General features: G+C 56.6%; 1 protein-coding gene and 1 non-coding gene across 25 annotated transcripts in view; both read left to right on the top strand.

The window, feature by feature from the left end:
• NDRG4 (NDRG family member 4) overlaps positions 1 to 25,290 on the top strand; it is a 49,127-nt gene extending 23,837 nt beyond the window's left edge. For 3 of the 24 annotated variants that reach the window (XM_055299328.2, XM_055299302.1, XM_055299304.1), the window contains exons 2-18: positions 617 to 711; positions 7,799 to 7,843; positions 13,872 to 13,961; positions 16,681 to 16,786; positions 17,042 to 17,162; positions 17,247 to 17,309; positions 17,483 to 17,543; positions 18,285 to 18,371; positions 18,456 to 18,512; positions 18,808 to 18,911; positions 19,683 to 19,739; positions 19,823 to 19,874; positions 20,837 to 20,884; positions 21,026 to 21,061; positions 21,173 to 21,224; positions 22,509 to 22,547; positions 23,290 to 25,290. In XM_055299328.2, coding sequence (XP_055155303.1) covers positions 640 to 711; positions 7,799 to 7,843; positions 13,872 to 13,961; positions 16,681 to 16,786; positions 17,042 to 17,162; positions 17,247 to 17,309; positions 17,483 to 17,543; positions 18,285 to 18,371; positions 18,456 to 18,512; positions 18,808 to 18,911; positions 19,683 to 19,739; positions 19,823 to 19,874; positions 20,837 to 20,884; positions 21,026 to 21,061; positions 21,173 to 21,224; positions 22,509 to 22,547; positions 23,290 to 23,444 — 1,245 coding nt within the window. In that variant the 5' untranslated portion in view covers positions 617 to 639 and the 3' untranslated portion in view covers positions 23,445 to 25,290. Of the gene's footprint in view, positions 1 to 616; positions 712 to 7,798; positions 7,844 to 12,960; positions 13,173 to 13,871; positions 13,962 to 16,626; positions 16,787 to 17,041; positions 17,163 to 17,246; positions 17,310 to 17,482; positions 17,544 to 18,284; positions 18,372 to 18,455; positions 18,513 to 18,807; positions 18,912 to 19,682; positions 19,740 to 19,822; positions 19,875 to 20,836; positions 20,885 to 21,025; positions 21,062 to 21,172; positions 21,225 to 22,508; positions 22,548 to 23,289 lie in introns of those variants that run through there. The other 21 variants (XM_055299318.1, XM_055299308.1, XM_055299313.1 and 18 more) reach the window with 12 other exon arrangements.
• Positions 9,851 to 9,957, top strand: LOC129457865 (U6 spliceosomal RNA). Its single transcript, XR_008649417.1, has one exon. It is a non-coding gene; the product is annotated as a U6 spliceosomal RNA (small nuclear RNA).
• Positions 25,291 to 26,809: the final 1,519 nt, after the last annotated feature.

Below are 26,809 nucleotides of genomic sequence, written 5' to 3'. Positions count from 1 at the left end.
GCCCTTCTGCTTCTCAATAAAGGCAGAATTTTGCTTGTAATTGTTTTAGGAATCATGACGTTGCTTTTCTCTTTTATTTGGAAACGTTTTAATTTTTAAGAGCAAATAATAGGCTGGGTGTGGTGACTCACACCTGAAATCTCAACACTTTGGGAGACCAAGACGGGTGGACCACTTGGGGTCAGGAGTTCGAGACCAGGCTGACCAACATGGTGAAACCCCCTGTCTACTAAAAAACACAAAAATTAGTAAGGTGGTGGTGCGCACCTGTAATCCCAGCTACTTGGGAGGCTGAGGAAGGAGAATCGCTTGAACCCAGGAGGCGAAGGTTGCAGTGAGCCAAGATTGCGCCACTGCACTCCAGCCTGGGTGACAGCGAGACTCCGTGTAAAAAAAAAAAGCGAAAAAACAAATACTATAATGGTATCCCCCCAAGCCAGACAGGCGGGTCTTGCAGACGGAGGCCTGGAGGCCCTGAGTGCCTGAGTGGGCTGCGCTTGGGGGCCAGGGGGACAGTGCATCTGGTCTCCGCGCTCCCGCCCCAGCCCTGGCTTGCACTGTCCTCCGCCTGGGCGTCCCCGCCGCAGCAGTCCTCAACCTCGCCCTCCCTCCCTAGGCCTCCTGCTCCACGACGTGACCATGGCCGGGCTGCAGGAGCTGCGATTCCCTGAGGAGAAGCCGCTGCTCCGGGGCCAGGACGCCACCGAGCTGGTGAGTTGGAGTCGCGCCTTTGAGGTCTTAGGGCCGAGCGCGCCACCTCGTGGCCAAGAGGGAGACCGCGCGCCTTCCCTGCAGCCGACCCTCCCCAGGGCCAGCCACCCCGAGAAGCCCTGTCCCTGCCTGTGGGGGGAGTTCCGGGAGGCCTGAGTGCCACCCAGACCCAGCCAGCCTCACGGTGGCTTCAGCCGTCTTTGAGGCTAAAGGCGCTACAGGAGAGTTATCTCCGCTTTAATAACGAGAAAACCGAGGCACAGAGAGGTGAATCCAGTTGGCCAAGATCACACTGCTAGTGGGGATTGAGGCCGTATCAACCCGTTTCTGGATGGCCCAGGAGCCCCAAGTGCTGGCTTCAGCAGGGCACGCTGCTCCCCCGTCTGTGCGCTCTTTTTCTTATCTGCCTCCCAAGCTTCTGCGGCACCTGGGCAGGTCTAACCAACAGTGCCACCCGGGACAGTGGGACACAGGCATCACAGGTTATGATTTTGTCCCAAAGACCCCTCCGTCAGGGGACAAAGCATTAGAGGCCAGAGTGACTTTCATGCCACCCTTTTTTGTTGTGACAACACCCTGTCCACCTTCCCTTTCCCTCCCTCCCAGTGCTGTCATACTGGTGACTGTGACACAAACCACTTTGCAAAAAGTGTGGGTTCCCTGCTTGTTGGATTCTGAGGCATCAGGGCTGGGGTCCCTGCAAGTTACGCTGCCCTGACCCCTTCCTTTTACAGATGGGGAGGCCAGGAGCCCAGTCCCTCAAATCTTCAGGGTGCTGTCCTCTGCCCTGCCCTCCCTCCCCAGCCACCCATCACAAGGAGGGGAGCCCAGGAGCTACTGAGCAGCCAGGATTGGAACTGTGCAGCCAGCCAGGGATCCAGGGATCCAACCACATGAGGTTGCAGTCCTGCCCCCAAGAAGAGTATAATGTTATCTTCCAGACAGAACCTTGAGTTAACTGATAAGACCTGGCTTATCTGAGGGCAGCTGTCGGGGTGGGCCGGTGACTGTACATTTTTCAAGCCCTTTATTCTAAGTTTACTTGCTCCCTGGTCTAAGCCTCCATCAGCTGTTGCCCCAGGATGCTTGCAGAGCCTCCTTGCTGGTCTTTTTGCTTCTGCCTTTGCTCTGTACCCTTTTAAAATAAGCCATGAGTTGGGCATGTTGGCTCACCATAATCACTATAATCCCAGCACTTTGGGAGGCTGAGGTGGGGAGATCACCTGAGGTCAGGAGTTCGAGACCAGCCTGGTCAACATAGTGAAACCCTGTCTCTACTAAAAATGCAAAAATTAGCCAGGCGTGGTGGTGGGCGCCTGTAATCCCAGCTACTCAGGAGGCAGAATCGCTTGAACCCGGGAGGTTCAACCCCAAGACTGCACCGCTGCACTCCAGCCTGGGCAACAGAGCAAGACTCTGTCTCAAAACATAAATAAATTAAAAATAAGCCATGTCACTTCTCAGCTTAACGAGCCATCTCAGTCAGACATGGGACCCAGGATGCAATCTGCACCAGCTCCCCAACCTGTCTCCCAAGCCTGTTCCCAGCTTACTTCTCTAGCCTCCTTGAACATGCCCGTCATATTCCTAGTGTATCTGCTTGGGATACACTAGCCCAGAAATTTGTGGGGCTAGCTCCACTCCTTGTTTTATTCAGGCCTCTGCTCAAATGCTCCCTCCTCAGAGAGTCCCTCTCTAACCCCTGGGTCTAATATTGAAACCCCAACACGCTCTGGCCCTGGCCATGTCACTTAGCCTGGTTGGTGTCTGCCCCGCCCCACAGGTTCCCAGGACAGAGATCTGTTCTGTTTTGCACCTCCAGGTCTCCCCGGTGCCTCACACAGCACACACAGCTCTCAGTAAAAACATGGGCTGGGTGGAAGCCACAGATGGTGATACAGCTCAGAAGGAAGAAGTTTTTCAGAACTTTCTAAAAAGTCCCTCCCTACTCCCCACTCCTGCCTGTGTCTTTCTTTCTGTCTTTTCCTTCTTTCTTTTTTTTTCTTTTCTTCTGAAACAGGGTCTCACTCTGTCACCCAGGCTGGAGTGCAGTAGTGCCATCACAGCCTACTGCAGCCTCAACTTCCTGGGCTCAAGTGATCCTCCTGCCTCAGCCTCCCGAGTAGTGAGGATCTTAGGCATGTGCCACCACAACTGGCTAATTTTTCCATTTTGTAGAGATCAGTCTTGCTCTGTTGCCCAGACTGGTCTTGATAAGTGATCCTGGTCAGTGATCCTCCCACCTCAGCCTTCCTAAGTGCTGGGATTACAGGCCTGAGCCTCTGTGCCTGCCTACCAGCCTGTCTTTTGAGGCATGAAAGCAGAGTTCTCCTGTGAGGTTTTGATAGGGCAGATGGTGGCCCTCGGGGACCCCTGCATCCCATCGCAAGTGCTGAAGTGTGTGGGTTGCGGGACAGCCACACAGAAATGCTGCCTGCTGGTATGGGGTGTGCCTCTGTGGCCCAGCAGGTCCCCTCAGTACAATGGGGAGAGCGGAGGGCATCTTGGCCTGGTAACTTCCATGCCTGTCTCTTCCACTGCCCACCTCAGCTGGGAACCCTTCTCTGTCTAGCCTGGCCCAGCCCTCACCGCCCCTCCCTCCCTGACTCACTGGGCACACTCCTGCCTGCTCATGGCCTCTGGGCATCCTGGCCCTACTGCAGGTGGTGTCTCTATCTACCCATCACCAGGACCAGAGTTCGCCACTATAACATCCTCACCTCTGCATGAGAGTCTCCTTTTCAGATCCTGTGGAGGCTTCTTCTCTCTTTCATGAGTCAGCACAGGCCCCATGCTGTGGGCCTGGGCACATCTGCTTTTTCCAAAGGCACCTCAAAAGCCCCATTCCTGCCAGGCATGTTGGCTCACGCCTGTAATCCCAGCACTTTGGGAGCCCAAGGTGGGCGGGTCACCTGAGATCCAGAGTTCAAGACCAGCCTGGCCAACATGGCGAAACCCCATCTCTACTAAAATTACAAAAATTAGCTGGACCTGGTGGCACACACCTGTAATCCCAGCTATTCGGAGGCTGAGGCAGGAGAATCACTTGAACCTGGGAGGTAGAGGTTGCAGTGAGCCGAGATTACACCACTACACTCCAGCCTGGGCGACAGAGCGAGGCTCTGTCTCAAAAACAAAACAAAAAGCTGGCCGGGCATGGTGGCTCACACCTATAATCCCAGCACTTTGGGAGGCTGAGGCGGGTGGATCACTGGAGGTCAGGAGTTGGAGACCAGCCTGACCAACATGGTGAAACCCTGTCTCTACTAAAAATACAAAATTAGCCAGATGTGGTGGTGAGCTCCTATAATCCTAGCTACTCGGGAGGCTGAGGCAGGAGAATCGCTTCAACCTGGGAGGCGGAGGTTGCAGTGAGCCCAGATCTTGCCAGTGCACTCCAGCCTGGGAGACAGAGTGAGACTCTGTTTCAAAAAAATAAAAAAATAAATAAAGCCTCACCCCACACCCGACACAGCCCATGCAGTCCTACCCCCTCTCTCTGCCTTTAAGAGCTAGTCTGGCTCTCTCAGGCTATGGCTCTCACAGACAGATTCTCCTTTTCCAGCTGCAGTGCTGAAAACATCCATCCTTTTAACTTTTCTTTAATTTTATTTTTTTGAGACAGAGTTTTGCTTTTGTTGCCCAGGCTGGAGTGCAATGGCGTGATCTTGGCTCACCGCAACCTCCACCTCCTGGATTCAAGTGATTCTCCTGCCTCAGCCTCCCAAGTAGCTGGGATTACAGGCATGTGCCACCACACCTGGCTAATTTTGTATTTTTAGTAGAGATGGAGTTTCTCCATGTTGGTCAGGCTGGCCTCAAACTCCCGACCTCAGGTGATTCACTCGCCTCAGCCTCCCAAAGTGCTGGGATTACAGGCGTGATCCACTGTGCCCGGCTCCATCCTTTTCACTTTTTATTTATTTTTTGTTTAGAGATAAGTCTGGCTCTGGCACCCAGGCTTGAGTACAGGGGTGTGACCATAACAGCCTCCTCCTTCTTCAAGGAGGCTAGAGAGGGCTCAAGCGATCCTCCTACTTCAGCCTCCTGAGTAGCTGGCACTACAGGCATGCACCACCATGCCTGGCTCATTTTTCTATTTTGTAGAAACATGGTTTCTACAAAGTGCTTGCTATGTTGCCCAGGCTGGTCTCAAACTCCTGGCCTCAGGCATTTATCCCACCTCAGCCTCCCAAGTGGCTGGGATTACAATCGTGAGCCACTTCACCTGGCAGTCTGTTCACTTTTTAAATGTTCTGCAGTTTGCCAGGTGCAAATTCTTTCAGTCCAGTGGGAAGTGAGGATTTCCACACATTTACTCACAGCCTGCCCGCCCACCGCTGGAGCCTGGCTTTTGCCTTTGGAGACTCCAGTGCTTGGCTTGTCTGTGGGTCCCTCTGCACCTGTGTCCCCATCCTGCCTCCCACACACCACTCCTCTGCCTCCTTCAGCTGGGCCCGCGCTGCCACCTGTTCTCCTCCTTGTGCTCACCCTGTTCCCATGGGACTTCAGGGCCTCTGCATGGGCTTCTGTTCTTCCTGCATTTTCTTGCCTTTTGAGTCCTTCCCCTCCCACACCCTTCATCTCCTGGGGCCCCCAGACCCAGAGAGCATACAGCACACCCTGCCATTATCTGCTCCACCGTGTGTTTGTGTGTGTGTGTGTGACAGAGAGAGAGGATGGACAGACAGACAGAGTCTCGCCCTGTCACCCAGTCTGAGTGTAGTGCCACAATCTTAGCTCACTGCAGCCTGGACCTCCTGGGCTCAAGTGATCCTCCTGCCTCAGCCTTCCAAAGTGCTGGAATTACAGGTGTGAGTGACTATGCCCGGCCTTCCTTTTTGTTAGCTTTTGCTTGTAACAAAACTGTCTCCTCTGTCCTCTGAGATAATTGCCCTCTTAAGGTCCTGAGTCACCTCCCCTTCCTTCTCCTCAGCCCCCTTGTGCAAGGTCTTTGAGTGAGAGATTCATTATCAGCCCCGGGCCCTTGTCCTCCCCCTCCAGCCCCATCTCTTCCCTCATCTCCTCCCCTCCTCCCTGCAGAGCCCCCACAGGCCTGGAACGAATCTGCAGAAGAAGCCTGAGTGGGTGCGGCCATTCTCTATATGACAGTCGCAGGCAGCCCAAAGCCTGGCTTTCCCCTTTGGGCATGGGAACCCCCAGTGCCCTTTGATTTTTCTCTACCATCTGGCCTGCTGGAATGCAGGTGGCTGAACTCTTCCTTATTGTGGGAAAAATGACGGAAATACTGCTTTCATTCTTTTCCCTCCCACTCCTGTGATTTGGGGTCATTTTCCTCCTTGTACTTTCCTAGCTGACTGCTTCCCTCATCCTCCTGTGGCACCCTATTTCTCATGTGACTGTCTCAGTCATCCGTGGTTTTTTTCTGTTTGTTTGTTTTTGAGACAGAGTCTCACTCTATCACCCAAGCTGAAGTGCAGTAGTACAGTCTCGACTCACTGTAACCTCTGCCTCCCAGGTTCAAGTGATTCTCCTGCCTCAGCCTCCTGAGCAGCTGGGATTACAGGCACATGCCACCACACCCAGCTAATTTTTGTATTTTTAGTAGAGACGCAGTTTTGACATGTTGGCCAGACTGGTCTTGAACTCCTGGCCTCAGGTGATCTGCCCACCTCAGCTTCCCAAAGTGCTGGGATTACAGGCATGAGCCACTGTGCCTGGCCAATCCATGTATTTATTCCTTAGGAGGATCTGTAGCAGGCACAGTCCAGTGCTGGGATACAAAGGGCAGAACGATGGGCAACACTGAGCTTCTCCTCTAATCCTCACAACACTGAGGCTCGGAGGCTGAGTGACCTGCCCAGGAGTTCACAGCCTTGCAGAGCGGGGCAGAGAGGTTTCTAGGCAGACGCAGGGGAAGGCAAGGCAGGACCTGTGAGTTCTCCTTTACCTGGACGTGTGCTGGTCCCTGATTAGTTTCCCTCGCCAGGCCCGAAAGTGGCCCGAGTCTGAGCTGGCCAGCTGCCTTGTCGTACAGACTGGGAGACGGGGACCCAGAGTGGGTGAGTCGCACAGCCAGAGCCAGGCCCCCGCAGAGTGTCTGTGGGCCCCTCGGCCTCAGGGAGAGCCTGGCAACTCAGACATGGGGTTCTAGCCCCCGCTCCTCCCCGGCCATCTGTGCAGCCTCGTAACCTGTGGGTGCATTTTGAGCCTCTCTCCCCTCATTGGTGAAGCCTGATTGTTCATCCAGATCTGTTTGTGTCTGGGGAGCCCCTTCCGTGCCAGCTTCATACTGAGAGCACAGCCAGACATGGTCCCGCCCTCGTGGCGCCCGCGGTCCGGTGGGCAGAACAGGCACTAGCCAGACTCAAACGGTTCACTGTGAAGTAAGCTCCAGTGATCTGAGGCACAAAGCGACCAGGTCTGGAGAGGTGGGAGCAGCTGCCACTGTACCTTTGTGTGGATTGCAAAAGGCCCCTCTTTCCTCCTCACTGCATGGGCCTCAGCTTCCCCATCCCTACAAGTGGGCATGTTAGTCACGCCCACCTCTCCCCTTCCCTCCCTTTCTTCCACCCTTGTGCCCTGATGGTCAGACCATGAAAAACATCTATGGGAGCAGAAGGGAAAAGTGACCAACAGCAAGGATTTGCAGCAGGAGATTCCAGCACTTTCTAGCCCTGTGACTCAGCCTCTCTGAGCCTCACCCTCGTGGCCTGTAAGATGGAATCCACACCTCCTTAATGAGGACACTCACAGGCTCCTCCACCAAGTACTTGGTAGCCAATGCCTGGCACTTCGGTGAGCCCTTGGTCACTTTTTTTAACATTGAGACAGACTGGTGGGCTGGGTGCGGTGTTTCATGCCTGTAATCCCAGAGCTTTAGGAGGCCAAGACAGGAGGATCATTTGAACCCAGGAGCTGGAGGATACAGTGAGCTGTGATTGCACCACTGCACTCCAGCCTGGGTGATAGAGTGAGACCCTGTCTCTTAAAAAAAAAAAAAAAAGAAAGAAAAGAAAAGAGAAAAGACAGACGGGGGGACAGAAATTGAGTCTGCTAAGGCCCCATGGGCTCCCCAGACCAGCCAGGGCCTAACTTGCCACCCCCTCTGTTTGCCTTCCCCTAGGAGAGCTCCGATGCCTTCCTCTTGGCTGCAGACACAGACTGGAAGGTAGGTTAAGGCTCAGACCCCCAAGATGTGGGACTGACAGCTGGCAGCCCCTCCCCCCACCTCGCCAGGTCCCAGAGGAGGGTCATAGCCCTTCTGTGTGCCCCTAGCCTGTAGCAGTTGCCAGGACCACCCCCAGAGCTTATAGCGGCCCTGCCTGCCCCCTGCCTAACAGAGAGATGCTGGGTGGAAGATGAACTGGCCCTGCTTCTGTGAGCAGCAGGGAAGAGACGGGGTCTCTAGGGGGAGTGAGGATGGAAAAGAGAGTGAGGGATGTTGTCATCTGAATCAGCATTTTCCGCCAATGAAAGGCAGGTTGACTCTAAAATAGCTCCTGTTTCCATGACAGCTGTTGCCAGGACAACCCTGTCCTCCTTAGTTGATGCCAGGTTCTCCGTGAAAACTGAAAGCGCCCTTTGTTTTTATTCCTCCGGGTGATGATGTTGCTCACTCGGCCAGTCATTTCTCCCCTCTGAGTCCCGCAGTGACCATTGATTTCCGGGTCTGGGAAAATGCCTGACAGCAGACACAAGGGAACCCTGCTGGGTTCCGGGGCCCCACTGGCCACCCCAACATGCTGAACCAATAGCCCTGCTGGGTTCTGGGGCCCCACTGGCCATCCTGATGGGCTGAACCAATTCAGACCCTTCCTCCTGGTAAGGTGGAACCAGCCCCCAAGTCTCTGTCCTTGCCTGGGCCTGACCTGGTTTTGGGTCAGCCTCCAAGCCCCGTGACAGCACCAGCCAAGTGGTCTGGATGCAGAGGTGACATGGAGGTGGGGCTGCCCATTGGCTCCTCCCCCAGTGGGAGCAACGCGAGGATCAGTGTGAGAATCTGGGCCTGTGTGCTGGTCCCTTGGTCACGCGCCACTTCAAGGACGAGAGGGGAGACTTCAGGGCAGCCAATGTACATGTGCTCAGATCCCCCGGGAATGCCATCTCCAAGCACAAAGGGCTCTGGAGCCGGGAGGAGAGGCTAGGGTTCCGGCAGTGGGGAGTGACTGGGAGCCCAGGAGGTGGGATGGGAGGGAAGTGGTTGGGAGCCGGCCCAGGCTGGTGGGAAGGGACAGCCGGAGATTAGGGCAGGCTCACCAGGGGATTTTCTTTGTCCTCCATGCTGCAAATGAGGATGAGCTATGCAGGCAAATGGGCCCTGGAGGAAGGGATTGGCCAAGTAAAATCCCAGAGCAGCCAGCCGGTGCCTCCACACACTGGTCCCACAGTGTGGGAGGCCGACGCCAACAGTGCTGATGCCAGTCCCAGCACACAGGCCCACGGTGTGGGGGACAGGCAGAGGGGAATCCTGGAGTCGTGGAGGAGACCCTGCCACACCTCTGGGTGCCCAACTGCTGCTGCGAAGCTGCCTCTGCCCACCGAGCCCTCTGAGCTGCAGCCCCGGAGTTGCGGGGCCCAGTGTGTGTGGGACCCCTGTTCTCAGGATCCTCTGCTTGGTAAAAGGCAGGTTGCATTAAAAGGCACCTTCCTATCCGCTCCTGTCACACCACATGGAGGCAGCGTTTTTTTCGTTTTTTGTTTTAGAAAAGCAGCCACAAGAATGGATGGTTATTATCTGGGCCAAGGCATGGCAGGGATTTTATCTCCTGCTCACCATGGCAGGCGTTGTCACTGTCTCCTGCCTCCGTGGGGGCAGCCAGTGGGGGAGGTAGTGTAGCAGAGGGACTACCATGAGCTAGACAGACCTAGGTTCTGGCCCCACCACTTCCAAGCATGTGACCTCCAGCCCAAGTCACTCCACTTGTCTACCGCATTTTCACGGAGACAGGCAGCACGGACTTCCCGAGTGTTTCTAAGGCGATGGTGCCCACAGGCCCCTCATATGGACACTCGGCTGATGGTGACAAGTGGCCACCAGAGTGTGGAGTTAGCACCAAACTGCCTGGGTGTGGTTCCTGGCTCTGTGCCCACTAGCTGTGTGACGTTAGGCAGGTTACCAAACCCCCCTGTGCCTTATTTGCCTCATTTGTAAAGAGGGTATTAAGAAAGAAAATGAGTGCTTGCCCCAGCAGCACATATACCAAAATTGGAATGATACAGAGAAGATGAGCGTGACCCCTGTACAAGAATGACCCACATATTCATGAAGCCTTCCATACTTAAAAAATATTTTCCAAAAAGAGGATAAAGGCTGGGCGCGGTGACTCATACCTGTAATCTCAGTACTTTGGAAGGTTGAGGCAGGTGGATCACTTGAGGTCAGGAGTTTGAGGCCAGCCTTGCCAATATGGTGAAACCCTGTCTCTACTAAAAATACAATAATTAGCCAGGCGTGGTGGCAGGCGCTTGTAGTCCCAGCTACTTGGGAGGCTGAGGCAGGAGAATGGCTTGAACCCGGGAGGCGGAGGTTGCAGTGAGCAGAGATTGCACCATTGCACTCCAGCCTGGGCAACAGAGCAAGACCATGTCTCCAAAAAAAGAAGCAGATAAAAAAAAGAGGGATAAAGAGAGATAATGGGTAAAGTATTCGAAGAAAGCCTGGCACATGGAGGACATTTGAACATAGTGTTTGCCACTTTTCATTCTGAGACCTCAGGCCCACCCAGAGTGCTGGGGTACTAGTAGCTGCTGCTGCTTACTAGCCAAGTGAGGAATTACCTAACCTCTCCATCTCTGTTTCCTCATCCCTTCTCATAGGTCCATGAGGATTATATGTATTATCCTTGCAACTGCCTGTGCAGTAGGCACTGCTGTTTCTCCCATTTACATACGGAGGCTCAGAGAGGTTGACTGACTTCCCCAAGGTCACACAGCAAAGAAGTGGCAGAGCTATGAGTGGCACCAGGGTTTGGCTGACAAGACCTGAGCCTGCCTTGTCTGGCCACTATAACTGCACAACCGCCAGAAAAAGGGCCAACAATTTGGAGAGGCACACAGACTGCCTCATTTCTCCCCTGCCAGGGCCTGGGCAGGGGTGGGGTCAGATCTAGAGTGATTTGTGCAGTTTTTTCTGATTCGCACAGCAGCTTGGTGAGAAAGGCACACAGTACCTGCTTTACAATTAGAAGCCTGAGACACAGAGAGGTTAAAAAAAAAATTTTGCCCAAAGTCACCTGGCTGGTAGGGGGCCAGGAAGGACTTGTAAACCCAGGTCTGTGGGTTTGCAGACAGTGAGCTGAGCAGTCATGGAGGCTGTGGCTTGGAGTGGGCAGTGTCACAGGTCAGCTTGTCACCTGGGTCCAAAGGTGGGGAGAGGCCACTCAGGGGTCAGAGGTTGGAGTGGGCATAGGATTGGGTGGGACCTTGGGGGACATGGGAGGGCTTTGTGGGCAGAGCAGAGGGCAGGGCTGTGCCTCAGTTTTCCAAGCCTCTTCCTGTGCCACAGTGGCTGCAGGAATGGGGAGCATGGCCAGGAGGTGACGGGCCAGGGGGACTCTCCATTCTACTTCCTGCTGCCCTGGGGAGCACAAGGCCTGCCAGTCTTCCCTAGGCCTCCAGAGTGAGAGGTGAGAGATGGAGTAGGTGCCCCCAGGCAGAGGACATGGCCAGCAATAGTGTACTTAGCAGGTGTCAACCAGGTCAGCAGGTACCCAGAGATGAGGAGATGACCACTTTCTCCAAGGGCAGCCGGTCAGCATGCAGGGCCATCAGCACAGGCTGGGGTGAGTGGTGTGTCCTTTCTTCAGCAAGACAGGGAGAGGAAGCCGGATAGGAGGCAGCTACTGACGTTGACATGCCCACCTCCTGTAGACCCACCCGGCCCTTGTCCCTGGAGGCAACCAGTTTGGGGCTTGGCTCTCGGGTATCTCGGGAGCAGGACACTAGGGCTATCTCAGGCTCTGTGCCCTCACCCCACCCCTGCCCAGGCCCTGGCAGGAGAGAAATGGGGCAGTCTGTGTGCCTCTCCAAACTGTTGGCCCCTTTTCTGGCGGTTGTGCAGTTATCGTGGCCAGACAAGGCAGGGTCAGGTCTTGCCAGCCAAACCCTGATGCCACTCATAGCTCTGCCACTTCTTCGCTGTGTGACCTTGGGCAAGTCAGTCAAACTCTCTGAGCCTCCATATATAAATGGGAGAAACAGCAGTGCCTACTGCACAGGCAGTTGCAACGATAATACATATAATCCTCATGGATTATATTTGGGAGCACAGGCACGCAGCAGCCCCCTTCTCTCTGTGGCTCCTGCTCTCCCAGCCTTGGGCCCCCTCCTCTGCTTCCCTCTCTGGCCTATTTCCTCTCCTCTCGTGCACTTCTTGGCCTTTCTTCTCCTCTGCTCACTCCACCTGCAGGCCTCGGGCGAGCTCGCCACCCAGATCCTTGCCCAGGAGAACAGGGTATGGAGCCTGAAATGGACCTAGTGTTCTGCTCCCCAGAGACCCGAGAGCCAAGCCCCAAACTGGTTGCCTCTGGGAACGAGGGCCGGGTGGGTCTACAGGAGGTGGGCATGTCAATGTCAGCAAGCTGCCTCCTAGCCCCGCTTCCTCTCCCTGGTGGCCTGGAGCCCCTGGCAGCAGGGTGAGGGTGGGGAGGGCAGAGCTGGTGGGCGCCTGACCATACCCCTGGCCTCCAAACTCCACTTTCACCATGTGGGGAAGCCCCCTGCATCTGTGTGGGCAAGGTGGGATTTTCATCCCTGGTGGGTGGAGAAGGAGCAGCCCCTTGAAGCAGGGTGATAACCCAAGTTGCCCCAGAAAGCAGCAGCTCCCCAGGCCTCCTCAAAGTTAAGCGATGGAACATTCCTGATGGGGAGGCTGGATGTGGGGGTCTGGTCCCCAAGATGCTGGGCTTGGGGCCCTCTCAGGCCCTCCATAATCCCCAAGGTGTGGGTCAAGGGCTCTAGCTGTCTGGGCAGTGCCCATGCACCCTGCCCTGCCCTGCATTAGTGAGCTGTGCATATCCGTGACGACCCTGTGTGTACCTGACATGGGTGAGTCTGTACGTGTGGTCTCGGCTCTCGTATTCGGAGGATCCCGTGTGAGCTGCAGCTGTTGGCGTGTGCCTGTGTGCTGGGGGCGGATGCAGGAGATGGGGACCATCAAGGATGATGTGTGGCTGGGGTGGGAGGAGCAGTGACAGGGCTGGGGCAAGGAGGACTTCAGAAGCCAATTGGAGCCAGGCTTGTCTCCCAGCAGCCAATCTGGGAGCCGGGCCTCCGGGTAGACGAGTGGCTGCTCAGAAACCCTGCGGGGAGGAGGGGCAAGCTAGGCTGGGCCAGGATCCCTGTATAAATGGCCCAGGAACTGTGCCCCATCACAGAGCCGATCATCTCCCACTCGAGCTGCCCCCGCCCTCTGGACCCGAGTGACTCAGGCCTTTGTTTGTCCTTCCTGGTAGAGGCGGGTTCCCTCCCTCGGCAAGATGCCGGAGTGCTGGGATGGGGTGAGTGAGGGCGCTGCGGGCAGCGAGGTGGGCCGGGAGGATGGTGCATCCTTATGACCCACCGCAGGGAGGAAGTGCCCCCCTCAGCCCACATCTGGTGGCAGCCCTGCCTTCAGTAGCCTCACCCTGGGCTCACTGAGACACGGCCAGAGGGCTCCAGGCTCACTGGTGATCCTGTTTGCAGGAGTGGCTGGGGGCAGCTGCTAGTCAGAGCCCATAGCAGAGGCTGGGGGGAGCGTGTGGTTAGGGGGTGGGTGACATATCTGCAGGAAATGGAACGTGGAAGGCACTGTCTGACTTGGCTGCATTGTTCGTGTGGACCCGGGCGCCAGTGCCTGCACGTCCCTCTGATGTGCTCTTGGATGGTGTCTGCCTTGGTGGTGCCTGGAGCCATCAGGCCAGGGGACGGGGGTGTCCTTGGTGAGCCCCGGAGACTGTGCCCAGTGTGCGTGCGGGGTCTGTGCGTGCAGGGGCTGCCGTCCCAGTGGGCGGCCGTCTAGCTTGTTTGGATGGCTGCGCCAGTTTGATGGGAAGGACCGGCAGCCTCTTCCTTAGGAGCTGCCTCACAGTTCCCAGGGCTCTGCTGCGCCAGCCGGGCAGAGGCGAGGAGGTCTAGGCCACACAGGAATGACAGCCTTCAGGCAGGGGTCCCTGCTGGGGAGGAACGAGGAGGGGTTGCCTGCCTGCCTTATTTTGTAGGTGGGGGAAGGCAACGCTGGAGCCGTGAAGCTGGCAGGGCTAGGGGACCCCAGGTGGAGCCCAGGGCACCTCCTCTCGCCGGGGCATCAGGTACCCTGGCCCCATTCTTCCTCAGGAGGGAGAGGCAGGGGCAGACTCACCCCCACCCCCGGGTCCCACACGCCTTCCCTGCCGGTTCCGCAGACCATAGGTCACCCTGCACGCACGGAGGCGACGACGTCAGCACCTGCCCGCCCATGCAGACCCTGTCCCCTGAATTAATGCAGCTGACAGGCCGAACCGCAGCACCACCACCACCAACTCCCACACCGGCGCAAAGCCCGGCTCAAAGCACTCCCCCCCGCCCCCCGCAGTGCTCAAGGTCACAGGCGAGGGGAGACGGACCGACCGAGAGGAGCCGCCACAGCCCCCTCCCCTGCTGCCGCAGTGCTTCCCGCCTGCGCCCACCTGGAGGCGGGGCCGGCTCTGACGTCACCCAGAGCCAATGGGAGTGCTCGGCCCTGAGGGTTGGGGGCCTCAGAGTGCACCGCGCTGTGGCCCTTGTGTGGCTGCCCTTGCGCAGCACTCCAAGGGCCGGGGATGTTTGGCTTCGATCAGGCTGAACTGAGTCCTGAGCTCTCCGCAGAGGGTCAGAGAAGGCGTTAGGGAGGTTGGCAGCAGGGTTCAGCGAAGGTCACTGGGCTTCGTAGGACAGGTAGCCAGGTGACGCCCAGGCCCAGGCCCAGCCCTTCCCATCCTGGGAGACGAGCCCTAGTAGAGCCTGATCACGTCACCTCAGGGGTATGGGGACAAAGGCGGCCACACCAGGGCTGGGAGAAGACAGTCGGGGCCTGCTCAGCAGCAGAGAGCAGACACCCCTCACACCCCTCACGCTGACCTGCACGCTGCGGGTCTGGGTTTGGAAGATACCGCCCTGGGTTCTTGACGTCTGACCCCAGGAGGATAACTGTCCTTTATGTAGCAGGAGGCGCATTGCAGCTCTTTTGCAGCCCCACCCTCCAGAGCTGAGAGAACTCACATGTGGCTGTGAAGGGGCTGCCTGGTCAGGAGCTCCCTCAGGTGGAAGCTGATCTGTGAACACGCAGCCTTCAGTGTACCGCCCTGGCCCGAGACTGGCACCTGGCAGGGCCCGCCCTCCCTACTCTGGGATTGACCTTGGGCAAGTCATTCCCCTTTCCCAGCCTCAATTTCCTCCTCTATGGCTTGGGTCTATGTGGGAAGTAAATGAGAAATATGTGGGTCAGTGGTCAGTGACTGGGAAGCGTTCCTGGATTTGATGGGCCCCAAGAAAGGATAGGCCTGGGATGGGAGGGGCTGTGTGGTCTGTCCCCTCTCAGCCCTGGTGTGGCCTCCTCATCCCCTAGGTGGTGCAATCAGCTGCATGGCTCACCCTAAGGCTCATTACCTGGGCCCTCCTGGAGGACAACAGGGAAATAAACAGGGCCTGCAAGTCAAACAGTGTTCTCCAGGGTAGAGCCTTTGGCCACCAGGTTGGTGCCAGCTTGTCACTCCACGCTGGAAACACAGGCCTGGACAGTGGTCCTCTGAGACCAGACCCACTAATGCTGGCCCCTGAGCAGCTGTCTTCTGCTGTCTAAATCTCCTTTCCCATTTGAAGGCAGCAACTCAGGTTCTTTCTAAACCAAAGTGTCCTCACCTGCAAAACAGGGACTAGGGTTCCTGTCTCTTGGGTAACATGCAGGAAGCCTGGCACACAGTAGGTGCTCAGTCACTTGATGTTTCTTGCATGTCCTTGACCCCAGCCCTACCTCCAATTCACTGGGCCACTCACGTGGTTCCCAGGGCTCACGATGATGCAGAGGATCGGTTTATTCAGCTCAGACGGCCCCTCTTGAAGTTTGCCCATCCGAGTGGCTAAGAATACCCAGTTTGCAAAGGGACCAGCGAGGAGGGCATTCCCCCAAGGCTCAGGGATGCCCTAGCATAATAGCCCCCTTTCCGGGGCTTTCTCCAAGTGCTAAATGCTCCACAAACATTGGCTTGTCTAGTTCTCGCAAAGTCCCTGTGAGGTGGTTTTGGATGGAGAGGCTGAGGCACAGCAGGGAAGTAACGTGACATGCTCAGAGTCACAAGTAAGGGGTAGAACCAGGTCTTCCTGAGGAAGTAATGACCTTGAGCAGCAAAACCAAAGGTGTGAACTCAACAGGAACCCAGAGCAGGCTCTGCAGAAGGCCTCTAGAGGGGATGGGGATGGGGGTCTGACCCGGGCCTGCCTGAAGGGAGCCCTTGGGGATGCTGGGCTCACACAGAAGGGCGTTCAAGGTGGAAAGAACCACATGCACAAGAGCCTTAGAGTGGGAGCCAGGGGCAGTGCGGGGGTCGGGGCTAGGCTTGGCTGGCACGGGGTGTTTTCTGAGGATTCCAGGCAGGACCACTGAGGCAGTTCCCCTGCAGCAGCAGGAAGTGCCTGAGAGTTCTGAGTGTGAGAGGGACTTGGGCTGGGGAGGCAGAGCTGTCCAGGAGGGGCTGCTGCAAGATGGAGAAAAACAGCCTCCCTTGACCCTCAAGGGCCGAGGACAGTGGCAGCACAAACCGCTGGCTGGTTTGCAGAGAGGACCAGACCTTCCCCATGCAGATCAGTTCACGTTGTCTCTGTACTGAACAGCCCTGAGAAGGGGTGTTCCATCCATTCAGTCCTCTCTGGGGCTTCTTGGGGCGATGAGAACAGGATGCCCCAAGCAGGGGCTCTACCACAGGCCTAACAGGCACCAGGCTGCGTCACCTCATTCCCCAGAGGAGCCAAGAGCAGAGGCTGCCCAGAGTGTCCAGCACGGTCTCTCCCCTTCAGGAACATGACATCGAGACACCCTACGGCCTTCTGCACGTAGTGATCCGGGGCTCCCCCAAGGGGAACCGCCCAGCCATCCTCACCTACCATGATGTGGGCCTCAACCGTAAGTGCAGCCCAGCCCAGCCTCAGTCAGCCCTCCTCTGCCTCCAATCAGCCAGAGCAGTGAGGCCCCCCACCCTCCCCACAGGGCCCTGTCAACCCCACTCACACTTAGCTCTGTTGTGTTCACCCTCCGGGCCTCCATTTCCCCAATGGACCTGAGGCTGACACTTCTGCCTTACTTGCCCTCTGGGGGCCTGGCCTTCCTTCCAGTCCCCCGGCCCTTCTGCTCAGCCATAGTGGAGGTGTGTCTTTGCAGACAAACTATGCTTCAACACCTTCTTCAACTTCGAGGACATGCAGGAGATCACCAAGCACTTTGTGGTGTGTCACGTGGATGCCCCTGGACAACAGGTGGGGGCGTCGCAGTTTCCTCAGGGGTAGGTACCCCGAGCCCCCTCCGCCTGTCTCCAGCTCGGCACCCCAGGCCATACCTGGGCCCTGACCTCCTGCTCTGCCTGCAGGTACCAGTTCCCCTCCATGGAGCAGCTGGCTGCCATGCTCCCCAGCGTGGTGCAGCATTTCGGGTGAGTCCCCACACAGCCCCTGCCCCTGTGCTAGGGCCTAGGGGTGCCTACCCCAACTGCAGAGCCACCTGGCTCTAGCTGAGGGCTTCAGGCTGTGGGCAGGGCCTGCTCTGGATGACATGTATGGGAAATGGCACCCCTAGCCCTAGAGTGACCAGCCTGCTCTGCACCAGGTTCAAGTATGTGATTGGCATCGGAGTGGGCGCCGGAGCCTATGTGCTGGCCAAGTTTGCAGTGAGTCTCCCCATGCCCCCATTACCCCAAACACCAAGGCAAACCAGGGATCTCCCAGTGGTGGGGACTGGGGGGAACCCTTCAGCCTTGAGGAACTGTCCCTGCTCTTGCTTCTCCTCCTCCCACCTCCTCTTTATGTAGAAAACCTCTTTTTTCCTCCAGGGAAATTAACTTTTTTAAAAAAGAGGTTCCTTTCTCCATATAGTTTTCTTGAGACTACAGACTATAACTTGCTTAAACTATTGCTTTTTAGTAGAGACAGGGTTTCACCATGTTGGCTAGGCTGGTCTTGTATGCCTGACCTCAGGTGATCGGCCCGCCTTGGCCTCCCAAAGTGCTGGGATTACAGGCGTGAGCCACGGCGCCTGGCCAGGGCTTCATTTTCTATAAAAGCAAAAAAACAACATGCTTAAGATTTTAAGATGTTTCTCAATTTTACAATAGCCCCATCTTCAAAAATATATTAAGAGCTGATTCTGTTGAAAGAGCATGTGTGTGTGGTGTGTGTGTGTGTGTGTGTATGAAGGGGTGGAAACAATGATAGAGATTCTAAATAAATCCAAGAACTGTGAAGGGTTGGGTGAGAGGAGGACAGGCAGGGGCATCTGGACATGGGTGTGCATGCACGGACCCGGCTGTAGCCGGGTGGCTCATCAGCAGCACCTTGAAGACTTTACAGAGCGTTTCTGCCGTCTGCACCCATCCTGGCCCCGCCCAGCCCTGTTTCCCCTCTTACTGCAGCTCATCTTCCCCGACCTGGTGGAGGGGCTGGTGCTGGTGAACATTGACCCCAATGGCAAAGGCTGGATAGACTGGGCTGCCACCAAGGTGTGTGTGGTGACCAGAGGTGGGGTGGGTGTACCTAGGGTGGGGTGAGGGGCGGCACTCACGCTGGCGCCCTGCTCCCTGCAGCTCTCCGGCCTAACTAGCACTTTACCCGACACGGTGCTCTCCCACCTCTTCAGCCAGGTAAGGGGGCAGGGAGTTCTGCAGATCTGGGGCGATCTGGGATTTGCCTCTCCCGGCTGGCTCGGTAGGAGGCAGACGGGTGTATTTGGCATCTGACCTGGCTCACTCTAGATGCTGAGGCATCTGAAAGACAGACATCCCCTCCCAAGGCCCCACCTCCTACCTGCCCACACCGTCTCCCCTGCCTGCTGAGTGGGACAAGGGCCACTCTGGCAGTGACATCTGCCGGCCCCCTCTAAGCCTGCGTCCTTCTGTCTGCCCCTCTGAACACCCCCATCCATCCCCGTGGGCCTAGGAGGAGCTGGTGAACAACACAGAGTTGGTGCAGAGCTACCGGCAGCAGATTGGGAATGTGGTGAACCAGGCCAACCTGCAGCTCTTCTGGAACATGTACAACAGGTGCGGGTGGGATCAGCAGCCCTGGGACCCAGCACACCCCAGTGGGGTCCCTTGCACACTGCCCCGAGGGAGGCAGGCAGGCAACACCCTTGCCCTGGTTTGTAGATGGGCACGATATTGGGCCTCAAAGGAGGTCATTTCCTGCACAAGGTCACATCTTGTGAGGGGCAGAGGGGAACAGGGTTTCAGACTCCGGGCCTTGGGCTCTTCCACTTTTCCTCCTCCCGTGGGGGCTTCCTGCGTGGGAGTGTTGGGGGTGTTAGTGACATCCCTGACTCCAGTAACCCAGCCTTGATGTTGACATCTGCAAAATGAGGAAGAGGTCAGATGAGCCTGTGGTTTGCAAGCTATGCTCCTTGGAGCCCCCTTTAGGGGCTGCCCTGCCCTGCAGGAAGGTGGCCAGGCCCCCTCACTCACCTGCCCTCCTCATTCTGCTGCAAATATTAAGCACCTGCTGTGTCCATGGTGCTAGGAAAACAATAGAGAATAGACAGACCCAGGGCCTGCCATCCCATATGGTCCAGGAGACAGGCCAGTAGCAGAAACTCCCACAGCACAGGTGGCAGTGCGCATGGCTCTGAGGGGGATAGACAGCAAAATCTGAGAGCCCACCTGGTATGTGCTAGGGAGTCCAAAAAGCCGTGCATAGGGAGCCTCCAGTTCATTTATGCAGAGTAGGTCCACGCCTCCCTGCTTTACCAGTTGGCAGTGTTGGGCTTGGGATGCCCCTCATCCTGTCCTGGGGTGCCCACCTCTGCCTCTGCCCCACAGCCGCAGAGACCTGGACATTAACCGGCCTGGAACGGTGCCCAATGCCAAGACGCTCCGGTGAGTGGCCCCTGGCCCTCTGGCCTGCCCCGGCCTTTGCCCCCATGACCCAGCCAGACAGCCCTTTTCCTCTGTATCTGCAGCTGCCCCGTGATGCTGGTGGTTGGGGATAATGCACCCGCTGAGGACGGGGTGGTGAGTGAGGGGCTGTGGGCTCACTGGGGGTGGGAGGTAGGGGTGAGGGGCTCACTGGCCCCTGCCCAGCCGGGGCAATTCTTGATCCAGCCCAGGGGAGCCTCCAGGGCCAGCAGTGGACGGTGGGCTTCTTGTCCACTTTCCCACAGTCTTGCCAAGCCTCACATCTGGCATAGCCCCCATCCTTCTGGCCGGGGAGGCCTGGAAGTGGGGAGAGCTGGGGCCAGGGCTGGGCCATCAGAAGGTCCCCTCTTCCCTCCCCAGCAGCACAGCCCCAACTTGGTCCCTACCCACCTCAGGCCCAGGGCCTACGATCCTTTTTCTAAAATGTGATCAAGTCATTATAAATCATTAACACATACAGCAGCACAGTCTCCCTTTCCCAGTCACCTGCAGCTGTTATGTTTGGGGGCCATGTGTCACCTCTCCTGCTGGAACTCTGGGAGCAGGTGGCCTGGGGCTGGGATGCCCCATCAGCACAGAGCTGCTGGGAAGCTGCAGGGTCCAGAAGTGCCCAGAGCAGCCCCATGCACCCTGAAAATACCAGGCTTTCCCATGCCCATCGGGAGGTCCTGGAAGAGTGGCGTGGTGGGCTGTGCCAGCCCCCTCCACCCAGTCTCTCTCAGACCCTGGCACCCCTCACCTCACTGCCGAGGGCACCGGGGCTTTCCCAGGCCAGTCCCACCACGGCAGCCCAGCCCTTGCCTGACTCCCACTCCTAGCAGTTGTGAGTGGGCTCCAAGGGTCCCAGGCCCTTTAGTGGGGCTGTTAAACTGGTCTCCAAGAACGTGGGGGAGCCCTAGGAGAAGAAAGCCTGGGAAGAGCAGCCCATCACAGGTGCTAGGCCTCCCTCTGCCTCCCTGCACCCCCTCTCCTCCCCGAGCTTGGGGCATCGCACCTGCCTTAGCAATGGGGGTGGGAAAGGGCAGCGGCTGTTGCTGAAGCTGGCTCCTTGTCCCCAGGTGGAGTGCAACTCCAAACTGGACCCGATCACCACGACCTTCCTGAAGGTGAGGCTTTCTTCCCCAGCCCTGGGCCAGCTTCCCTAGCATGGGCCCAACCTCAGGGAGGGGTTTTCCTGGGGTCTTAGCCAGGTGGGAGCTTGTCCTGGAGTGAGGGCCCTGCTCAGATCACCCCACTCTCCCTTGCAGATGGCAGACTCTGGAGGGCTGCCCCAGGTCACACAGGTGAGACTTTTGGCCCTCCTGCCCTTACATCTATGGGGAGGGGGAAGCCTCTACCCTCCCTGCTAATCCTAGGCAGCCAATGAAAGCATGTGCTTGTCCTGCCCTCTGCAGCCAGGGAAGCTGACCGAAGCCTTCAAATACTTCCTGCAAGGCATGGGCTACAGTGAGTACATTTCCACCCTACCCCACACCACCTAGAGACTGGTGGGCAGGCAGTGCTGGGGTGGGGGGGGGTCCTGTTTGCAGGGCTGGCACCTGGTGTCGGGTGGTACTGGGGAGCCCATAAGCATAGGAGTTTTGTGGGCCCCGGATGCTGGGCCCCATAGATGCCACCTGAGTTGCAAGTTGGGCATCCCAGGCTGTGCCCAGCTCCCCTTTGCCCTTAGGGAGGACTTGGCGCACTGTTCTGATGGCAGTGCTGGGCCTACTGGGGGAAGGGACTCTTCCCTCTGTGCTGGGGGTCCAGGGCCAGGGGCCGCGTCCTGCCAGGGAAGCCTGTCTGGGGGTAAGGCACACTCCCCTCACCCGCCCCAGGGCTTGGGGTCAGAGCTGGGCCTACGGTACCTGAGAAGGCCTTTTGAAACAACTCGTGGCTGCACCCAGGGGCATCATAAGAGTGGCCTTGGAGTCTGGGGCCAGGGAAGGCAATTGGGGCCGCCTGGCATTCAGAGAGCTGAAAGCAGCTGAACCTGGGTTGGCAGATCTGAAAATCTGGGTCTGGGGTGGAACCAGGTACACACACACAGACACACACACACACCACACCCCTTGTGTGTCTCCTTGACTTCCCCCTTCCCTCCAAGACATACCTGTTCCTCCAGCTCCCCACTGCCAGGAGGCAAACTTCCTCTTCTCAGTTTTTTTTTTTTGTTCCCCTCCAGACTTCAGCCTCTGGAGCTGGTATCTCCAGGGCAAACAGGAGGGCTGCCTGTTGGAAGGCTGGGGAGGACACCCAGGAATAGAATGCTCTCTGGAGCAGGGCAGAGCCCTGGTGCCCACAGGGAGGCTCCGCAGGAGCACAGAGTCTGGGATCAGGGCACAGCAAGCATTTGCGAGGTGAACGGAAGAACGTTGTCAGGCGCTGAGAAGCGTTCTCAGGGTCCTAGGGAGAAACTCCACCAGGCAGCCCCAAGCTGGGAGGGGCACAGAGGGGGCAGGCCTCCCCCATTCTGTATGCAGGAGACTGAGGGCCAGCAGAATGGTGAGGGGATAAGCACCCCACCTGTCAGGGCTTCCTTGGGCCAGAGATCCTTCTGGGGGCCACTGCTGGGTGGGCAGGAAGGAGTGGGCTTCCAGAGCCTCTGGCCCTGCCCCCAGCCTCTCTGTGCCTGTCCTTTGTCCCATCTCTCTGGCTCATCTCAATGCCCTTGCCTCGGCGGACCATGCTCTTCACTGTGTTGTGTCTCCCCCACCCCCGCCCCCTCTCCGGCTCTGTCTTCTCTCTTAGTTGCGTACTTGAAGGACCGAAGGCTGAGTGGAGGAGCAGGTAGCCCCACAGCCCTTCCCCTGATGCATGGACGCCCAGCCTCCTCCTCCCCCGCTCCTTCCTCTGCGCAGTGCTGCAGCCAGGCCGCATCTTGCTGTGGTTTGGAACCTCCTTGTGTCCTGTTCAACTCAGAAACCCCACAGATTCTTGCTTTTCTGCAGACCTGGCCTCTAGGTTGGCTGGGTTGCAGAGCAGTCTTGCTTCTAGGTTGTCATGAGCTGCGTGGCTTCCAGAGCTCTGGGGATAGGAAACAGACCCTCCTTAGAGGTAGAGCCCAGGCCTGGCCCTGCCTGAGCCACAGAGGTGGCCAGGAGTGTTCAGGAGGGTAGAGTTTGCTGCCCCCAAGTCTTGCTTGTGAAACTCTGAATTAGGGCACAGTCTGAATTGAGGGCAGTATGCGACCACCGCTCCGTGTCCTCCTTTACAGAAGCAGTCCTACTTCTCCACCGGCATCCTCTTGAGGGAGGCACAGCTGGAAACCCAGCACCTCCCTGCACCAGCTCAGGGCTGCCTGGTCAGCTGCTGAGAGGGCCCTGCTGGCCGCAGTCCCCTAGGCCCACTCACTGTTACCGGCCCTGCATGCCCCCGGCCCGACAGCTGTCGCCAGCCTCCTGGCTCAGGAGGAGCCCTTTGTGCCTTCGAGGAACGGTTCGCTAGCCGCTTTGCTTGCAGCCTACTTTTCCCACCAGAGGCGCCTGGCCCTGCCCGCCAGTCCTCAGGCCCATCCTGTCTCTGTCCACAGTGCCCTCGGCCAGCATGACCCGCCTGGCGCGCTCCCGCACTGCGTCCCTCACCAGTGCCAGCTCGGTGGATGGCAGCCGCCCACAGGCCTGCACCCACTCGGAGAGCAGCGAGGGGCTGGGCCAGGTCAACCACACCATGGAGGTGTCCTGTTGAAGCCCTCGATCCCACTGACGACGCCCACGTTGAGGCCCCACCGCCATCCTTGCGCCGGCTCATGTTCCCTTTAGTTTATTTTTGTGAGGGCAAAGGGGAGGAAATGGGGTTCTGTTTGAAAAAAATGAGGGGATCTTAGATGCTACAGCAGAACAGTCTCCAGGTGTTTTGAGGGGCTCACTCCTCCTCATCCCATCTCACTCTCCATGGTAACTTGGCCGACTTGACCCCTCTCATCCCACTCCCTGCAGCCCAGGCACAGGAGGGCAGGGCCATAGGGAGGGAGATTCACTAAGGATCCAGGCTATTCCTGGGTGAGCCCTTGGGCAGGCATGTTTGGAAATGAGAGAGGCTTCGAGAGGGTGGGTGCTGGGCCCACAGGGGTGCAGGGCCAGCTCAGGCACTGGCGTGGGAGCCCTGGAAGACCCCTTCCCCCACCTTCCACCAAGCACACCTGTTTCTGTCTCATAGCACATGTGACAATCATCTAGACAACAGCCACAAGGGGGCGCTCGGACCAGGCAGCCACTTTCCTGGTGCTCTCTGGGCCCAGCTGGTGCTGTAGGGCCAGGCAGGCAGGGGCGTCAAGGGGTTTCTCTGCCCAAGACAGAACATGGAGAACCGTGAGGGCAGGAACCCCACAGACTGTCCCTTCCAGCCCACACTCTGCCACCTCCTGGCCCTGTCCCATTTCTGAGCCAAGGCCTCCCCCGAGGCAGAAGTTGCCTGGTCCTCTGTCCCCACAGTGACCTGACTGGGGGTGAGGGAGAAGGAGGAGAGAGCCCATGTGTGGTGTGTGTGCCCCCGAGAACTTCGTGGTGACTGCCTTTGGGAACCCGCAAGTGGCCAGAGGCAGGGGTAGCTGAGTTCCTGGAGACCCCTTTTTTGCCCCCAGGTTCCCCAGAGGGCAACGCCATCAGTAGCAGTGTGGTGTTTCAGGCAGAGCTCTAGCCAGGCTGTGCCAGTGTGTCGCGGAAGCATCACTAAGGAAGAGAGAGTTTATTTAGTCAACTGGCCCAAGGCAGTGAGGCTTCCACAGTCCCACACCCCATAGCCACCTGGGCTGGGGCTTACTGGAGGCTGAAGGTTCTGGACATGAACAAGGGTCAGGTAGAGGAGAAAGGCTTCCCCTACACCCCAGCCTCCTGCTGTCCCCTGAAGCCCAGGACTGCGTTGTATGCTTTCCATCCACTCACTTACCCCATAGCATCTTGCGGCCCAGAAACCAGAGCCATTTGTCTCGGACCCTAAATCAATGGTCACAAGCCCCAAAACAGAGGGGAGAGAGCAATGAAAACATGAAGGGCTGTGGAGGGGGGAAGGGTTGTGGCGGGTGTTCTAAGGCTGAGAGGACACCTATATGCATATTTCCTCTACACACATCACCCCCCTTCTATAATCTTAAGCCATGACTAGCCTGGTGGCGTGTTAGTTTCTGCCCAGTTCTACCCTCTGATGTGCTTCTTCTGAATAGTGAATGTGACTGTTTGAAAGCTGGTAGAATTCATCCCTCTTACTGTAGATAGCATTGCAAATCTTGGAATTTTGTTTTTTGCTGTGTTTCCAGATATATCTATAAATATCTATACATTATATATGTGTGTGTGTGTGTGTGTGTGTGTGTGTGTGTGTACATCGGGTCCTCCCATGTGTGGTGTTCCTCCGGAGGTTGTCTCTTTGGTCAAGGTGAACTTCTAATGTTTATTATTTTCTTCTCCGCACAAAGTAAAGAGCCTAATTTTGTGTATTCTGGTGGCTGCTGTCATGAGATGACAAAATGTAAAACAAAACTCTAGTCAACATAGAGTTAACTGTGCTGAAAAACTAATAAAGAACCTAAGAAGAATTCCAGTGTGGTGATGCCATGCCCATCGTGGGAGGCTTTTGGAGAGACAGAATGTTTGGGCAGGGGCTGCTGGTGCTGCTTGGGTTTTGGGTTGAGGGTGCTAGGAGAGTATGGTCTCCACCCATCTTTCTATTTCCAGTACACATCACATTATTTTACCAGTGAGAGGAGAATGTGACAAACATTAAAAGCCTTATGTGCTCATTTCTCTCCTGACTCTGTGACAAAATACAGCTCTTCTCAGCCAGGCACGGTGGCTCAAGCCTGTAATCTCAGCACTTTGGGAGGCTGAGGCGGGCAGATCACTTGAGGCCAGCAGTTCGAGACCAGCCTGGGCAACATGGTGAAACCCCATCTCTACTAAAAATATAAAAATTAGCTGAGCGTGGTGGCACGTGCCTGTAATACCAGCTACTCGGGAGGCTGAAGCAGGAGAATCGCTTGAACCCGGGAGGTGGAGGTGGTAGTGAGTGGAGATCGTGCCACTGCACTCCAGCCTGGGTGACAGAGCAAGACTCTGTCTCAAAATAAAACTAAAAAAAACAAAATACAGCTCTCCAGAAAAAAATGCCTTGAAGACAAAACACCCCTGCCCTCCAAATCTCTTGCCTGAGTCACTACATTCCTTCAAAGATAAATGACCTACTCTTTGCCTTCTCCTAAACATATGATCATGTCTGACAGGGTTAATGATTATACTTCTGCAGTCTATAACCAGATATACTTATCCCTAAACTTTGATATGATTTTACACATACTAAATCTTCACCTATGTATAACCTAAACTAAAATACCGTGTTAGAGCAGCCTCACAAGATTACTTCTGGGCTACAGGCCTCAGTCTATAGTCTTCAATAAGGCTTCTAAATTAAACTAATTTTAATTATTTAAAAGCTTAATATTTTTTCTTTAGTCAACATACCAATCCTTACATTAATTCTACAGGGCAGGTATCATCTTAGTTTCGCAGGTGAGGAGACTAAGGCTCAGGAAAAAGGATTTGCCTGAAGAACAGACCAGGCCGGGCGCGGTGGCTCACGCTTGTAATCCTAGCACTTTGGGAGGCCGAGGCGGGCGGATTGCCTGAGCTCAGGAGTGCAAGACCAGCCTGGGCAACGCGGTGAAACCCCGACTCTACTAAAAATAAATACAAAAAATTAGCCGGGCGTGGCAGCGTACGCCTGTAGTCCCAGCTACCTGGGAGGCTGAGGCAGGGGAATTGCTTGAACCCGGGAGGTGAAGGTTGCAGTGAGCCGAGATCGCACCACTGCACTCCAGCCTGGGCGACAGAGCGAGACTCCGTCTCCCCCACGCGCCAAAAAAAGGAAAAAAAAACAAACTGAGTGTTGAGCTCCGGCGTTGCTTGGCTTCAAAACCCATTCCTGTAACCTCCGTATTCACAGCCTCATTTTCTTAAATTTAACAGCATGCTACTTCCCCAGGTTTAACCACCATTTGTTTTAGTCATGTATTTTTTACCCAATAGGTAGATATTGAGTCCCTACTATGCCAGCTAATA

Source organism: Symphalangus syndactylus, chromosome 11 (assembly GCF_028878055.3).
Source record: "Symphalangus syndactylus isolate Jambi chromosome 11, NHGRI_mSymSyn1-v2.1_pri, whole genome shotgun sequence".
Taxonomy (NCBI): domain Eukaryota; kingdom Metazoa; phylum Chordata; class Mammalia; order Primates; family Hylobatidae; genus Symphalangus; species Symphalangus syndactylus.
Note: the sequence above shows the minus strand (reverse complement) of the source record. Positions and strands in the feature narration are given on the sequence as shown.